This window comes from Stegodyphus dumicola, chromosome 6 (genome assembly GCF_044657685.1).
Source record: "Stegodyphus dumicola isolate Sdum_Otavi_A_Nest chromosome 6, ASM4465768v1".
Classification (NCBI taxonomy): Eukaryota; Metazoa; Arthropoda; class Arachnida; order Araneae; family Eresidae; genus Stegodyphus; species Stegodyphus dumicola.
The window spans coordinates 208,517,965-208,535,850 of NC_140773.1; the positions used below are offsets into that span (position 1 = coordinate 208,517,965).

General features: G+C 32.2%; 1 protein-coding gene across 3 annotated transcripts in view; it reads right to left on the bottom strand.

Moving 5' to 3' along the window:
• Positions 1-17,886, bottom strand: part of LOC118191957 (solute carrier family 35 member G1-like) — a 77,945-nt gene that overhangs the window by 52,084 nt on the left and 7,975 nt on the right. The window contains exon 2 of one of the 3 annotated variants that reach the window (XM_085819422.1): positions 12,797-12,853. In XM_085819422.1, coding sequence (XP_085675548.1) covers positions 12,797-12,815 — 19 coding nt within the window. In that variant the 5' untranslated portion in view covers positions 12,816-12,853. Of the gene's footprint in view, positions 1-2,348; positions 2,368-2,556; positions 2,737-12,796; positions 12,854-17,886 lie in introns of those variants that run through there. The other 2 variants (XM_085819421.1, XM_085819424.1) reach the window with 2 other exon arrangements.

A 17,886-nucleotide genomic window follows, 5' to 3' on the forward strand; every position in this document is an offset into this window, starting at 1 on the left:
ATTTCTAAAATTTTTATTTTTATACAATTTGTTTATACAAACAAACAACTGTTATACTCTTCTAAGTAACATTCAATTAGTAATTTAAAATATTTTGCGGTGGTGAAGATGATTTAGTTCCTTTCCAGCTTTCAACAAAGTTTTCCTTTTTATATGACCTATTTTCTTGTTCTTCAAATCTTAAACACATCCTATCATTGCTTCTCTCCCTATGTATATATATAAAAGAAATCATGGCGAAATACGAAATCGGCAAATTAGGGCTATCTTCTGAAGGACTTTCTAACAGAAACTGGCTCAGAAAATAGACCATACAAATGGGGAAAACATGAAAACGCCCATTTAACCAGCCCGTTCGTCTGGAATCGAACCCAGGTAGGAACTACCAGTGTTAAACGATTCTACATCTCGGCTGCTGATGGACCGAGGCTCCTCTTGACGTGTTTCAAAAACCTAATACCATAACATGGGACTAAAACCATGGCATTTTTCTTCTCGCAAACAGGTATAAAGGGAAATTTTATGAATTTTTCTGATAGCTAGAACCATGAAACATTTTCCCTATAACGAATTCGTTTTCCTTATACTTTACAAAACTAAAATGATTTGGTAGAAATCAATATCTGCAATATAATTTTATCTTTTCTATTAGGTTCCATAATTTGAGCAGATGATCGTGTAAAAACAGAAAGAAAGTATAGCTTAAGTGCACAATACACGATATTCGAAAGATATCTTAGTTATATATTAATGATATTAACGTTAATAATTCTTCATTAAAATTGAAATTAAGAAATAAATATTTTTGTATATGTCACTCTGGTGAATATTGCGCTGTTATAATAGGAATATAAATGAAAATTATACATAGTTTATATAAGTGACAAGATAAATAACATCTCAAAATGTCTTTCGGTTATTATTAAAGGAAGCTATAAGTTAAATTCCGGATGACTAAATGCCCATACACTAAAATTCCTCAAAATTATTCCGCTGCAAATGTAGTAGCTTCCAAATTAGGTAAGTTTTGGATATTATGATCAAAGAGAAGTGTCTCATTCACGGAGGATACTCAAACATTATTATAAGTGCACACATTTACCAATAAAAAAATTCACAAATACAAACCAGCAATCAATCATAATATTGATGACATAATGTTCTGTAAAGCGGTCCCTTTCACGGAAACCAAAAATAGTCTGGAATCAAGCAATGGCCATCTTATCAGAATGTCAGCATATAATTTATAAACAAAAAGAAAATAAGAAAAAGAGTAGGGAGAACGTGAAACAGTTTTTAATATATTCTTTTTTGATTTATTACTTCTGTGTAAATTAGATTAGTGAATTAATTAGGTATTTGCGTTCTTTGTAATAATAACCAGTTTGTTTCATTATCTTAATTTAACTTGTCAGCTAATATGATAAGTGACTTAAGTAGATAGTTCTCTAATGCTTTGACATAATTGAAAAAAATCCTTAATCCTTTCTTTAGCTATAAAATATTGTACCATCAGACGATAGCGTAACCACGGAGGCCGCCATGTCTACCAGTAGTTTGCTCGCTGTTTGGAATAATCTTTGCTTCATACTCGAAATATTGAGGGGAATAAATGGTCATTTTTCTAACGTGAAATCTAAAAGCGTGTATCAAGCAGTACTGGCAGATAGTACCGTCAAATGTGCAGTTCAAGAGCTAATTATTGTACTGCCAGTTGAACCAAATGGGTATCAGTTTATCAAATGAAAAGAAATTAGGAATAAATGTACTATATATCCAGTTTCTGAATTTTATTAAAATTTTTAAAAATTTTTTATTTATTTATTTGTTCTATTATCGACATAAATATAGAAATTTATCACATTTGTTCATTATTCTCTCCTTTTTATAATAAAGGAAAAAGAATAAAATATGTAATAATAAATTTTTCAATGTTATTTTTCAACACCAAGCATATCATATTGGCAGCTTAAATACTTTTCCCAATGACAGATTTTTCAAAAACTTAGTAAAAACCTGTAAAGTGCTTTAGTGTTCATTTTAAATTGGCAAATTAAAAATTTTAACTATTATGTTTTTTTTTTCAAATATTCTTTTAGAGGCTATGTACTAGTAAATGTAAAGATTTCTTGACCAGAGGGCAGCAATTTAGTAACAGATACGAAGGGTTTAAGCACAAAAAATACTTGCATTTACATAGTTACTCAATTAAATAATGTTTACATATTTACAGGTTTATTGTTAATTAAAGTTTATTAATTTTCTACCATCCAAATTTTAAAATTGTTATTTGGAAAAGCTTGAAAATTAATTACATAAAAGAGTAGTATAAGCATTATTCTAGTTACCACTACATTAGAGATATCCACTTTTAGACTTAACATCTCGCATATTTTTGACATATTCACATCATAACACTCATTAGCTGCTGATATGTTTCATCACCAACCAGAATGACGTCTTAGTAAAACAAAGACTACCATGTTATCCTCCGAGTTCAGCACAAAGCTCCTTCCCATTAAAAGAAAAAATTACTAAAACAGTTATTCTACTTGCCTTGATTCTCGGGAGATGGAAGAGACATCATTTCCATAGACATGTCTCATCGACGAGCACTGGTCAATCAATCGTCTTCCACGGAGCTTTTAAGATTTTAGAATCAGCGGATATGTTTTTTTTTGCCAGGAAAGGGAAACGAAGAAAAATAGATGCAGCAACACGTCGTAAGCTCGTGATCTTGTAAAGAAAAAACTGACATTGGGAAGGTACATTTATAAATAAACTGCGTGTACGCGGTGAGCGGCTTCTTGCCAACTAGGGACCATGAAAGAAAAAGCTGCCACGATTGCTGAGGTATTTCAACCCATACAGTAAAATGTAACCATGTTTATTCTTCCCAAATGCAGCAAAAAGAATGGGACATAGCTATTACTACGATAAGAGAATTTTATGGACTTGGGAGAAATACAGTTTCCATTGTGTGCAAACAAATGTATTTTCATTAATTTACAACAGTAATATTTTTCAATATCATACTGGAGCAGGTACTTGTCTTTAGCAACTCTTCAAAATCATTTAGGAAATTGTAATATCTTAGAAAAATAGATTACAGTATATGCAAGGAGAGAGGAAAGAGAACAGACAAAATGCCATCTCGGAAAACTCGGATAAAACGAAAAAGTGCGGTTATTTAGATTAAAAAATAACAGATGCAACTCAAATTTTCTATTTAATATTTTAATGTCATAGAAAAGTAAACAAAAAACACAAACTCAAGTTTTTCTTTTTCTCTTTCCTTTTTTATTTCCTTATTATGTGTGTGTTTATGTATGTGTGTATTATTATATGGCTAATACCAGCAATAATTTTCTGGGTAATATCTGTATACTAGTATTTTAATATAAACTGTCTGCTCATATTGTTGTTACAAATAAATTAAAAATAGGCAAAAGCGTGTCTGGAAACGCATTTTATCTTTTTAAACTTTTTTAAACTGTTATCTTTATAATTTTAAACTTTATTAAACTGTTTTAACTCCCGCTTTTTTTTTCCCACAGCCATCTCAACACCAAAATATAGACAGTTGCAGTATACTTTTTTTTTTTTTGAACATATGTTTATTTTTTAACAGATTACGGCAAAGCAAGCGAGGGCTATCTCCATACAAGGGGAGGGATTGGACTTCATGCAAGGTTATCTAGCAGAAACCGATTCGTATTTCAGTTATATATGAATAAAGCGCAAAAATACCCATACAGTCAATTCTTTCGAAGGGATTCGAATCCAGGTTGAACTACCTCTAGACTACCAGCGAACAGGGTATAAAACCACTAAACCTCGTAGATCAGTGCGGGCTCAAATCCTAGCAAATAAGCCGGCTGCATGGGCGTTTTAGTGATATTCCTCATCTGTAACTTAATACCAATCTCGCTTACGAAGGCCTTCTTTCTTTTAGGCAGAGCCCACTAGCGGCCGAGCGGTAAAGTCGCTGAACATTGGTATTTCGTATCAGGTTCGAATCCCGGCGAATGGACTGGTCAATGCCAATGATTAAGTATTTCGGAGTGCCCATGGTTCTAAACCTCCACATCATAAAAATATCTACGTAGTGAGCAGAAGTAAGAAAATTACATAAATAGTTAGTTTGATGCAAGCTAGAGAGAACCACCACATTAGCTCGAGAGAGTTTAGGTATAGGAAAAAAATCCTTAAGTCAAAAGGGTACTATTCGGTTTTGAGGGCCGTAAAAAATCGCCAAACTATTGTTGATGCCAGTGCTGCCAAAAACAATTGCGGCAACCCTAACGCAAGAAAAGAAGTACAGTAGTAAACTATTTAAAGATTGATGTTTTAATTTAGATGAAATGTTAATTTCATATAATACATTTTTATTATTATAATTTATATAAAAAAGGCTAAACATGACTGAATGGAAGCATAAGAGTAAATAACTATTTCAGATCATTTTTATAATATATAAAGATATATATAAAGATTGCTAAACATAATTGAATGGATGCCTGCATCGCTATTTCGCTACCGAGTTATCGCTAAAGCATAATTTCATCTCGTTGGTTGTTCAAACATAATTTACTATAATGAATTAATTCTATGAAAAAATTCGCGGTGAAGTGCAAAATCGCCCACTTATTTGTTTGCCGCTTTTTACAAGGGTAGAAACAATTGGTTTTTTGTCCATTTTCTTTTACTTTTTAAAGTGAAAATAGGTCGATGTGTACATGGATAAAGTCAAGCGTGTGCGCAATGCCATTTTTGTGCAATTCTGGGATTTTTTTTTAAGTGAAAATAGGTCGATGTGTACATGGATACCGAGTAAGTGCAATTCTTAAAAACGCGTCAAGCAGTGGGGGATTCTGCACTTTACTCTAAATTCTATTGCAGACTTTTCGTCACGGGCAATTCCGAAATTGTTAAATCTATAGGATATCAAAAAAAGGATTTAAAAACTAAACTAATATTTCAATGGCTTCTTAAGAAATATAGAACTATATAAACTTACGCAATCTGAAATCAGCGCATAAGCTAGATTTGGCGCGCTGTTAAATGGGCGCGTTTGCTAGATTTGGCGCTTTTGCGCATACATTTTCGCTGCAATTTTTTTACGGTCCTCAAAAACGGAATAGTACCGTCAAAAGTTTTGATTTTTTTTTTTTTTTTAATTTTAAATTTTATTTTATTTTGGTATTTTATATTTTTATGAGATAGATAAAACATCGGAGAGGAAAGATTTTAGAAATTAAGAGGCTTATTGGCATATGGCGTTAAATCAGAATGTAGTTAATCGGATGGATTGGCTGCATGGGCGTTTTCGTAGTTTTCCTCGGTGTATAAATTGGATACCATCCAGTTTCCCTTAGAAAGTACTCTGATGAAGACATCCTCCTTCCTTAGACATAACCTTCGTGCCCTTTGCCGTAATCAAATAAACCAAACCTCTTAGGCGATATCTCTCGTGTATTTATATTCAAATAACTCATGTATTCATAAGTAATAAACTAACATACCGAACTAACTGTGTTTAGCCGTCGTTTCAAAATGTGCCCCTCCTACAACATTTTTATTGCGTAATAAGAGTGCTCTTTGGTTGGCATTACGACCATATGCAAAATAAATCCCCCCCCCTTTTTTTTTAGTGCTCGGTAGCCTTCGCAGTGTTCTTCAATGAACGGGGCGGCAGCTCAGTTAATATAGTTACGTTTGACAAAGATGTGTGTGTGTGTAATTATGGCAAAGCCTCGAGGGCTATCTGCCTAAGGGAAGGGATGCCTTCGTGGAGAACTTTCTAAGGGAAACTGGCTCGTATACACGGTTCCAGTCCAGTCCAGTCCAGTTCCAGTCGTATACATGGGGAAAACCACGAAAACGCCCATGCAGCCAGCCCGTTCGCGGGATTCGAACCTCGGACCGAACTACCAGTGTTCAGCGACTTTACCGCTCGGCCGCTGGTGGGCCTCGTTTGACAAAGATGACCTTGCATGTTATACCCTTTACCTCTCTGTAATGCCAATGGCGGTGCAGATCCAGAATAATTGCTAATACCCCTTTCCTCTCTTTAAAATGCAGAGTTACCAGAAACCCTGAGAACAATAATTCCGGGACTGCAAACAAAGCTCCATAAAGAGCAAAGAAATACAGAAATCAAGCTTTCATAAGATTCGGTTTAAATTAAGCAATCTATTCATTCTAGCATTCGACATTTCGAGTTTTATCTGATTCCGAGAAAAAATATTAGTGAAACTCCTATTTTATTCAAAGAACTTTTTATATGCATTTAATAATTGTCACATTTTCCAGTTTTAAATTGTTACTCGTAAAATTTGGAAACTATTTTCGTAGTTTAGCCAATACAAAAATTGGCTTTTTAGCATTTTCTTCCCTAAAATATATATGGTTTGTTTTGTTTGATTATAGCATAAAAGGGGAGGACAATCTGCTTAAGGGGATGGATGCCTTCAAGCATGACTTTCTAAGAGAAATTAACTCGTATCACCGCTACAGAATCACGAAAATAGTCACACCGGTCGTTGGTTGAACTAACTATTGTTCAACGACTTAATATTTGGCCGCTGGTACACCGCAGCAATATTTAATTTGTAAATTCCTTTCGAATACATTTTAAATTTTAATTGGTAAAGTGAAAAGTTTGAATACGAATGTTATATCCGGATACTAAGAAGCCATAAATACTGTTATAGTTTTTCAAGTGTATTTCAAACATGCAGTTGTTTATACTTTTTATAGAACTAAATGGTTTCATTTTATTATGAAATATATTCAAAATTTTCACTCAGAGCAATGAAGATATTTAAGAATATTCTTCCAGAAAAATAAAAAACATTTAACAAACGAACATGACCGGATTCTTGCAATCCGACCATGATAGACGAAATTAATATAGAACAAAAATTTAACTATCTGCTGCTATAGTACGACCCAGGCATACGAACCAACCAGTAACCAAGCATATTCAACTTAATTAATTTGTTTGTTTACACAGCAAATTTTAAATTTCCTGCTAATTCAGTAAATTTCATGTGCATCTTGAATAATTTTCGCTAAGCTTACTTTTCTCAAAAAATTCTGATTTCTATCAGTTACTGACAATACTTCAGAAAAGAGGTCCACCAGCGGCCAAGTCCCTGCACACTGGTAGTTCGGTTCGAGGTTCGAATCCCGCAAACGAAATGGCTGCATGGTCGTTTTCGTTGTTTTCCCCATGTATAACGTGTTAATACGAACCAGTTTCCCTTAGAAAGTTCTCCATGAAGGCATCCCTCCCTTCTGTATAGTACTTTAGGGCGGAACACGTAAATAATAATAATACTTCAGAAACGTTTTCGAAAAAGCATGAATATATATATATGTCAAAATCCGATATATTTGTTATTTACAAACATTTTGCAGTACTAATTTAAGGTTAATAATTTTAAAAAAATGTTTCGATCTGAAGAATTTTTTGCTGAATTTTGGCACAGTTTGAAGTAGAATGTGTATATTCTTAAAATTTCTCGATTTAGCTAAACGCAGAACGCGTTTGAATCACATCCTAGTAACACACATAAGAATGTAAAATTTACGGTGTTTTAAAGGATTTGGAATAGAGAGTTTTAAAACAAATTAACTAGAATTGTTATCTTTTAGCCATTCTCTCTTAAATAACGCATGCTCATAATTATCATTTGCTCATTTCTGTGCCTTCGTGGTGTAGTGGTTCTGCACGCTGGGCCGGTATTCCAGAGGTCCTTAGTTCGATTCCTGGCGAAGGCATTTGCTCATTTTTGCCCACCAGCGGCCGAGCGGTAAAGACGCTGAACACTGGTAGTTCGGTCCGAGGTTCGAATCCCGTGAACGGGCTGGTTGCATGGGCGTTTTCGCCATGTGTAACGTGTATACGAGCCAGTTTCCCTTAGAAAATCCTCCACGAAGACATCCCTCCCTTTAAGCAGATAGCCCTCGTGAGCTTTGCCATAATTGAATAACCCAACCCATAATTATCAAATCGCAGTGAATAATAATAATATATTCCCTCCAAAGTAAAGTAATTACAGGGTTCGTACACATTTCTGCACAGGGAAATCAAGTACTTTTAAGGACTTTTAATGACCATTAATGAAAAAATTAAGGACCTATGAGCAAATAACAAATTAATAAATTCAATTAAAAATATTATCTATGCCTGAATTTCACTCATGTAATACCCTCCAAAAAATAAAATAGATCAGTAATTAGGATGCATTCTTATTAAACATAACTTAATTAACATAATAAGTTTGAGGATAAACTATACTTTACGAAATTTATCAAATAGCATTAAATATTTTACACTCATGATAGCTCGGCATATTTGAAAGAAGATAAGTGACATTTTATTTACGTTTTACTAATAGTTAGTTTAATGTTGATTTTTTTTTTTTTTTTCTATGTCTCATTACTTGCTCAATCTATAGGTTTAGTAAATAGTAGGTAGATGTTATGTCAAGCGTCATAGGTTAAAATAAGAAGTAAAATCATAATTAGAATGATTTATAACAAAAGACTGACTGTTGTCACCGCTGCTCCTTGCCTAGAGAGAGACCTGCTGATCAGAACAAAACTGAAAGGCCTGATGTGAGCCCAGTTGGCAAGTTTTAAAAGTTAGTTGGACTCTGTCTGTTGGTGTCGTAGCTCCGTGTAGAGTTCCAGGGGTTGTAACCCAGTTAATGTACTTTAAGGTTCCAATAAGCCACTAAAACACCAGAGGTGACACTAAGTTGTTTTGTATTATTTAGGTCTCATTAAATATGAAGAGTTTTACATGAATTTTTACATTTTTGTGTTTTATCTTGTACCACGCTAAGGATTAATGAAAGGCAATAACTCACTTTAATATGCAGATATAATTTTTAAGGGTAAGCAGTTAATTATAAATAAATAAATTAGGTAGTTAGATAACCTCAGTCATTATGGATTGTCTCAATCTCACTAGTTTCTGCGTGCTTTATCTCCTAACTTGTCAACTTCTCTACAATGTACCTATGAAGGTTTACTTGATCTGGTAAGAGTTTAGTCCAAATACCCCCGACAACATGAAGCAAGTTATCGCTATGTCTCAAAGTAACTACAAAGTCAGACAAAGGTTTAAATAAACCATGTCTTTAAGTTCTTTTATTTAAAAAGAACTTAAAGGCATGTTCTTATGCTAACTAAATCAATTGCAGTTTGTGGTGATGTAATTAAACAAGAACAGTCAAAGTCAAATAAAAAAATGTGGACTAGTGGTCAAAGGCTATACAATTTAATTTTAATTTAAGCTGGCTCAGTTACTCTATCGTCATAACAAATTCAAATGTCAGCAGCGATAATGCAAAGACAAAAAGTTACAAATTATCAGAGCTGGTAGGAACTAATGCAGCGAGCAAGCGGAGATTAAAATCACATTCTGTCTTACACACCAAAACCTTCAGTTTAAAAACTGTCTAAGTGATTTGCATTCTGAGGAGGAAATAGAAACGGGAAATTATAGTGAAGGCTGAAATTATAAACAACTGGGTAATTTACAAAATAATACCCGTATATATATTTAAAGAATAATTTTCTTTTTCTGTATGTATTCGGTTTCTTTCTTCAATTCGCTTCCTTTTCATTTTAGAATTTTTGGATTTAATTAAAGATTTCTGTTATTCTAAAAAACTAAGAAATTATGTATAGAAAGAATGTATAGAAAAAGCTGCTAATTTTATTTCTTTGGTAATATGAACAATCAAAAGAAATATAAAATATATATGGTAAGGGCCAGTTGCAGAGCTGGTGTGACATAATTTTTAGAATTTAGTGACACACCGAGCAACAAAATCCTGAAATGGCAAAACTTAAAATTTAGAGCAGGCACTGGAAGCAGAATTTAGAAAGGCACTAGTCAGCAAAATTTAGAATCTACAGACATAAGTTTAATATTCCATGTGATTGCACCAGGTGGGAAAATGCCTAACGTGAGACCTGTGTATGATGCATTAAGATATATTAGTTGAATCTTTTAAATTGCCAGTTTTCAATTTCTTAATTAATCAAAAAATTCCAGTCTATAATACCTGTCCATGTGATACGATTAGAAGCATTTTTAATATTTTCCATGTTTGTTTCTAGTATAAAAGTTAAGTATAAAATAAAGGGAAGATAAACATGTTAAGAAAAAGATTCTAGTATCAGAAATAAAACACTCAAATATTATGTTTTCATTGATCTTCCAGATGTTCTCCAAAAAGTAAGAAATTCATTGCAAACTTTCTCTAAAATACATCCATTACGTGATAATACCGTAGAGACATTTTTCATTTTGTCACATTTTTTAGAATCTTCTGGAAACGTGGAATAAATCTTGCCTTCAAATCCTTCTAAATTTTCCAAGTTGCATCCTTCAACTTGCAATGTCTTATGTCCTGAAGGAAAATTACCCCTACCAATTTTGTAACAGCAAACAGCCAGAAATATTTTGAAAAAAAAAAAAAAAAAAACGACGAAAAAGTGTGAAATTAAATTTATAGAGAAGATTGATGCACATTCTGAGACAATTACATGAGAAAACTCTTATCATAAAAAATTAAAAAGAAGATATTTTTAATTAATATGTTATTTTTTAAATATAAATTCAATATATTACCATTATTTTAATGATATTTATCAATGCTACAATGTTTAAAAAAATCGTCGAAAAATTCCCAGTTCTCGGAATTAAAAATTTTCTATAGAAACTGATCTTAAAAATAGAGAAAATGTTAATAAGTCGCGAAATTTATAGCCTTTAAATAAAAGAAATCACATCCGCAAAAGCGGAAAGTTGTTTAAGAGATCTTCATTAGAAAAAGTGAAATAATGTCGAAATACTTGTTTCACTTCTTGCTCAGAGACTCGAAAATCCTACCATTTATATTAGAAATAGGAACAAATCATAATCCATTGAAATAACCATATTTATCAGTGAATCGCAAAAAATATACCTCCAAATTGCTAAATCACACTCAAAATGGTAGTCATAAAAACAGACAGAAATTTCACATGATTAAAATTAAGGACCTTCTGCCGATTTTGGTCGAAATTAAAAACTTTTAAGGACCAAAAATCGATTCCAAAAAACTTAAGGACTTTTAAGGACTCTTAAGGACCGTACAAACCCTGAATTAGATATTGCACTACATAACTGCATCAAAAGTCTTCATAATTTGTAAACGCTTCGAATCCTCTCGCTCGATTAAGTGTAACTATAATACTTTATTTTTGAAATTTTCTTTCTTTTTAACCCAAAAGGGACGCTAGTCCCGAGTGAGATATTATTCTTGAAATGGCATTTTTGCATCGAAACACTTAAATGCGTTGCATCCCTTTTAAAATTGTTTCCAACAAATATTATCGCCCTGTATTATATTTAAAAAATTAAATAACGAAGAATCTGCATTAATGTATACATTTTAACTTTGAACAGGTAAGTGAAAAGTTTGAATATGAATGTTATAGTCGGATACTAAGAACCCATAAATACTGTCACAGTTTTGCAAATTTATTTCAAACATTTACTTTTTTATAATTTTTATAGAACTAAATGATTTAATTTTAACATGAAATATATCTATGTAATAAAAACAAAGTCAGAAGTAACTGAAGAACAAGAGGAATTTTGATGGCGTAGAAATGTTGATCCATAATGACTAGGAAATTGGAGGCGAAGGCAGATCAAATCTTAAGTTTTATTTTCAGCAACATGTTGCGGCTACACACAAGTCGGCACATTAAATGTACCTGTTCCAAAAGGCTTACATTTTTTATAACTTTGTAGAAAGAAAGCAGCAGCAGACTGACAGCAGTCTAGCTAGGCCAAAACGTGGAAAGCAGAAATCTTAAGTCAAACTGAGTTAGTTTTGATTTACAAAGCATTTTGATTGGATAGTTAATTAGAGGTTGCTTGTTCACATAGAGCAAAGCCGTCCTATTTTTTATATTTTATATCCAAATTTTTCACGTTGGGAAAAAAAGGGTACCTTGAGCAATCAAATTTTGAATAACTTAGTCCACCACCCGAATATGGTCACCTGGAAGACCGAATATTGAATTTCGTGTTTGTTTTATTATCTTTTCGTATTTTGTAAAACTTTAAACGAATTTTTGATTAACAAACTCAATGATTTCACAGCGAACAGTGGCAAGACGGTTCGGAATAAAACACTTTAATTTCCAGGTTGCGAGACTCTCTATGGGAAATTCTAAAGATATGCTGTTTTTAAATAATTTGTGATTTTGCTGCTGAATCATATTTTCTCTAGCATAAGCTCCAAGACCGTGATATTTAATAAATGAAGTAAACACACAGTACGTTAATAAAGACAAAAAATTTTTAAAGCCATCTTAGTAAGAAAATTAAACGTCCATATGATGAACTTAGAAAAGATAGAAGAACAAAGTATGCCAAAGCATAACGCTACATCGGGAATTCTAAACACATACTGCTTTTAAAATTTTTGTAATTTTGTTGTTGAATTGTATGTGGCGTAAGTGCGAAGAAAATTATACTTCATAATAAAGTAAAAAAAAAAAAAAAAAAGAGAGAGAGAGAGAGAGAGAATGGGTTATTAGGAGTGAGTGTAACAACAGATTGGTAGAGTAGCTCAGCGAGAACGTAAAAAACCCTTTTAGGCGACAGTTAATCCTTTCAGATTTTTTTAACATTATTTTATACTTTAAACATGTTAATTCAACGCTTATTTTTTTCCCCCAAATCGTAAATCGAATAAAATTACAATTCACTTACTTCCCGTAAACTGAGGCATTCTGTTGATCTTCAGAACTGGAGTGAGTGCATAGAACTCTGAAAAGAAAATAGAGTTGGGAGTCTATGTAATAGCTATATAATTACCCGTAAAAAAGAAAAAAAAAAACGCGTGATAGATAACAGAACAAAGAGACTAATTTTTAAATATATTATCTAATATTTACAACAAGTAATAAATATTTGAAATGGCTAATATTTGCAAAGCCACGATAAACACCAAAATACATATCAACAGTTGATAAGAAAGTGTAATTTTCGCTTTGTTTTAAAGTTTTTCCTGTGCTCTTTTTTTTTTTTTTTTTTTCTGACTGTTAAAGAAAGGCGTGACACTTGCGTGAAATAAATTTTAACGTAAACGTCGCGATCTTATCTATTACATCCTCTGTTCTCAGGTTCGGCGAATAAATCATTTTTCAGTTTTCACCCATTTTCAAACTCAAATTTGAACTGCAGCAATAAAAATCTATGTTAAAATATTTCGATGAATTTTGTTATCAAAATAATTAACTTTATCTAAGTCGTTAAGAGAATAGTAATTTGCTAATTACAACTTAACTGTACACTGCGCCTTTTTTTGCGCAGGGAAGGGGGCAGTTCTATATCTCCGGTTCTACTGGACCAATTGACAAAATTGAAATTACGTTTTTCATGTCTCGAAAGCACGACTTGGGATATATATTAGATTTATATATAACACTGTTCTAATATAGGTATTTTGACACAAAATCGGACTTTTTTCTAAAATGACATGCCAATTTTTTTACATATTTCGATTCTACGAATCAAGTTATGCATAACTCTTATATTTTCTAAAATTTGATGAAAAATTTACGGAGGAGCTCGAAACTTTTTCTTGGCGAATTTTTTTCAGTTTTCGCCAAGAATAATTTACTTGGCGAACTTCTTAATTCATAGCAACCTGTTTTCCTTTTCTTTTTTCATTGTAGACGAGTGGAAAAAAAAGTCATCGTTAATTATTTCAAATGCTTTTAATCCTTTGGAGTTATTATCGCTCAAAAAAGATGCCATATTTCAAAACGCTCACATGTAAATTCTTGTACATCTTAGAAAATTTTGAATAAAAAAAATTCAAATTTTTTCAGGTGTGCCTAGAAATACATCTACTAAAAGATATTAAAAATTTTATGGTTTATAACAAAAAAAAAAATTTTCGAAAAACTTATAAAAAGTATTTAAAAAATAAATAATAAAAAATGTGCGAATTATATTCGGATTAAGAGTAAATTTCGAATTTTGGGAGAAGGAATCAAGTTAGTTTGATAAAAAAAAAAAAAGATATTAATAAATATACAGTGTCTCACAAAAGTGATGGGACACTTGTGCTTTACAGAAGGAAACTGTAATAAAATAAATTAAAAAAACATGTAAAAGTTTTTTGTGGGTGTGTTTCATACTTAAATTTAGTAACAATTATTACATAACATACATTTTCTCAAAATATTAATTTAATAAAAATAAAATTGTTTAGAACGAAGCAAAAAATGGCTCACATAAGTGATGGGACACCATTAGATACTACTACGTATTACAATAAAAATATTTTTAGGGGTTTTTATTTTTACTCAAAAGCAACTAGCAATAATTTATAAAATCGTCTGCAGTATTTCTCTCCAGTTTGTTTTGGAATTTTTGTGTTTTTTAGCTCTGTGCAACCATGAATGCTAAACGAAAAGAAACTGCCTGAAGTTCGAAAATTAGTTATTAATTTGCATATTGAACGTGGAAAATCTATAAGAAAAACTGCTGAAACAGTTAACTTAAGTCATTCAACAGTTTTCAAGATCATTAAACGATATAAAAAGAATCATATGATTCAGGATAAAAGAAGACCTGGCCGACCATCAAAGCTATCCAATGGAATAAAGGGAATTATCTATCGAAATATTAAAAAAATTCCAAGAATGAGTGCTCCTAAAGTTGCTGCTGATTTACAAGCATTATATGGAGTAATCGTTAATCCTGAGACTATTAGAAGAGTAATTCGATCTGCTGAATATCACGGTAGAGCAGTCGGGAAAAAATTCTTCGTAAGTGAAAAGAATAGAAACCTCAGACTGACTTTCGCAAAATCCAACATAAATAAGAATTCTGATTACTGGAATGAAGTTATATTTGCTGATGAGAGTAAATTTAATATATTTGGTTCTGACGGTAGAATCTTGGTGTGGAGAAAACCCAGGGAAGGATTTCGTAAACAGAACTTTGTGCCAACAGTAAAACATGGTGAGGAGGAGTTATGGTATAGGGGTGTATGTCGTCCGCTTGAGTAGGTAATCTTGTTTTTATTGACAGTACAATGGATCGGTATAAGTATATTGACATTTTAAATCAAAATTTGAAATCTTCAGCACGAAAATTGAACCTTCATAACGATTTTAAATTCTACCAGGACAATGACCACAAGCACATTGCTTTGAACGTTAGACTCTGGCTGCTGTATAACTATCCTGAAATAATAAAAACACCACCACAATCTCCAGACTTAAATACCATAGAGAATATTTGGCAAGAATTGGAATCAAGAATTCGCAAACACACCATTTCTTCAAAACAACAATTAAAATCGGTGCTTCAAGAAGAATGGGGTAAAATCACTCCAGAATTCACAAAAAAAAAAAATTAGTCGAATCCATTCCAAGAAGATTAAATCATGTTTTAAAAGTAAAAGGAAATCCAACAAAATATTAAAACCTTTTAAAAAGTAAAATTTTTGGATAAATATTTGATGGAAAAGTAAGTGTCCCATCACTTATGTGAGCCATTTTTTGCTCCGTTCTAAACAATTATATTTTTATTAAATTAATATTTTAATATTTTGAGAAAATGTATGTTATGTAATAATTGTTACTAAATTTGAGTATGAAACACACCCACAAAAAATTTTTACATGTTTTCTTAATTTATTTTACTACAGTTTCCTTTTGTAAAGCACAAGTGTCCCATCACTTTTGTGAGACACTATATATCAAATTCAATTGACATTGAGGAGCTAAAATTTTGAGAGCTAATTAAAAAAAAAAAAAAAAAATGCTCGTGCGATTTTTACAAAACTTCGAAGTTTGGCATAATTTGAGTCGTAGAATCGAAATATAGGAAAACAACTGGCATCTCATTTAAGAAAAAATCCGATTTTGTGTCAAAATAGCTATATTATAACAATGCTATATATAAATCTAATACATATCCTAAGTCGCGCTTTCGAGACATGGAAAACTCAATTTGAATTTTATCAATCAGCCCAGTAGAATGGGAGATACAGAACTTTTTCCCCCCCTCCCGTAGTGGACATAATTGTTGTATTAAGAAACAATGCGCTTAGTTTATTATCAAATCTTCTGTAAGAATTTAATTTTGAATATGCTAAATAACTGAGAATTTTACATTCAACGTGGAAACTTTGTCAGTTTCTAAAAGGCACAGGGTTATACAGAAATGAGTGATTTCATTTTTAATAATCCTAATTCTACGGTAACTGCTTTTTAAAACATTCCTTCAAAATGAAATTTTTAAATTTAGAAATGATAGTAAAAGAGGATTAAGAATCACTGCGACTGTAAATATAAATCTTTGAGAAAATACCAGCTGCACAACATAAGGCATTTTATATTGTATAATTTGTTTTAATAATTTAGTTAGTTTGGTTTATTTGATTATAGCAAGGCAAGCGAGAACCTACATTTACCTAAGAGGAGAATTTTCTGAACGAAAGTGTCTCGCAGCGGCATTACACGGGAAAAATCACTAAAACGCCCATGCAACCAGACCGTTCGCCTGGAATTGAACACAGGCCGAACTACCAGTGTTCAGTGAATTTACCGTTCAGCTGCTGGTGGGTTCTATACTTCAATCCTTAATCACTATTCATTATGTTTCGTCGACACTGAGAAACCATTCACCAAATTTTAGAGCATTCGTGGGTGATATAAAGAGTTCGAGGGAATAACTTTCAAAACTAAGTTCTCCCTCGACGTTGGTTCTATCGCATTGATCACATTAATTCAGCTAACATGGCTTCAAAATTTTGGCTTTCAAAAGCAACTTTGTATCCTTTCTGAAAAAATTACTTCTTATATTTTGTTCATCACAAGTATGTTGCAAACACAAAATTTCTTTATTCCTCAGAAATATCATCATCGTTTAAACAGGATAATGTTTTTTTCTCTTTTTAATTACTTCATTTATTTATATCTAATTTTGTTTTAAATGTGAAGTAATTCTGTAATGGTTATATCGATGTAGGAATTTGAAAAATGTGCAATGCCATCGCCGGGATTCAAACTCCGGACCTCCGAATACGCGTCGAAGGAGGGAGAAAATACCTTATATACTCCTCCTTTTAAAGAACGACTGTGTATGAGGGAAGCTAATAGCCAAACACTCGTAATGAGAAATAATCATCTACTATATTTTTAGTTCGAGCGCCACATTTAGAGTCTTCTAGAATTTTCTTCTTCTTAAGAAATTGAAGAAATCTACAATGTGCTTACCGGAATTCGAACCTTCCGAATACGCGTCGAGAATGTTTCTAGTTACACAAGAAGACATGCGGAAAAAGTGGGAGAAAAGATCTTGCAATGCCTTTGTCCATTAGTTGCAGGAAGAAAGCATTTGCAAGTAACAAATCACAATATTCTGATTTCTTAGATTCAGGCAATGAGCCGAGAAGGATGAACAAAAGCGCTTTTTTCCTAGCATTTTTATCTCAGTATCAAATAAATTAAGCCTCCGTTTTTCCTACATTATTTATCATATACGACATTGGAATTTGTCCAACAATGGATAAAGAGACATTAAAACTTTTAAAGCTTCACAAAGGTTTTATTACTGCATCCAAATCTGCGGCGGTTTTTCGCCCACTGTTTGAAAGCTACTGATGAAACAAATAATTGAAATTAACAAAGTGTAAAATAAAAGTAATTGCAAAGTATTGCTTTTATAATGAAAAATAAATTGTCTGGGTACTTTTCCGTTTCGCCGGCACAAATCCCGCCGAGCAAACTTTGTTCGCGACAACATACAGTACACACATAAAAAATGTTAACAAACGT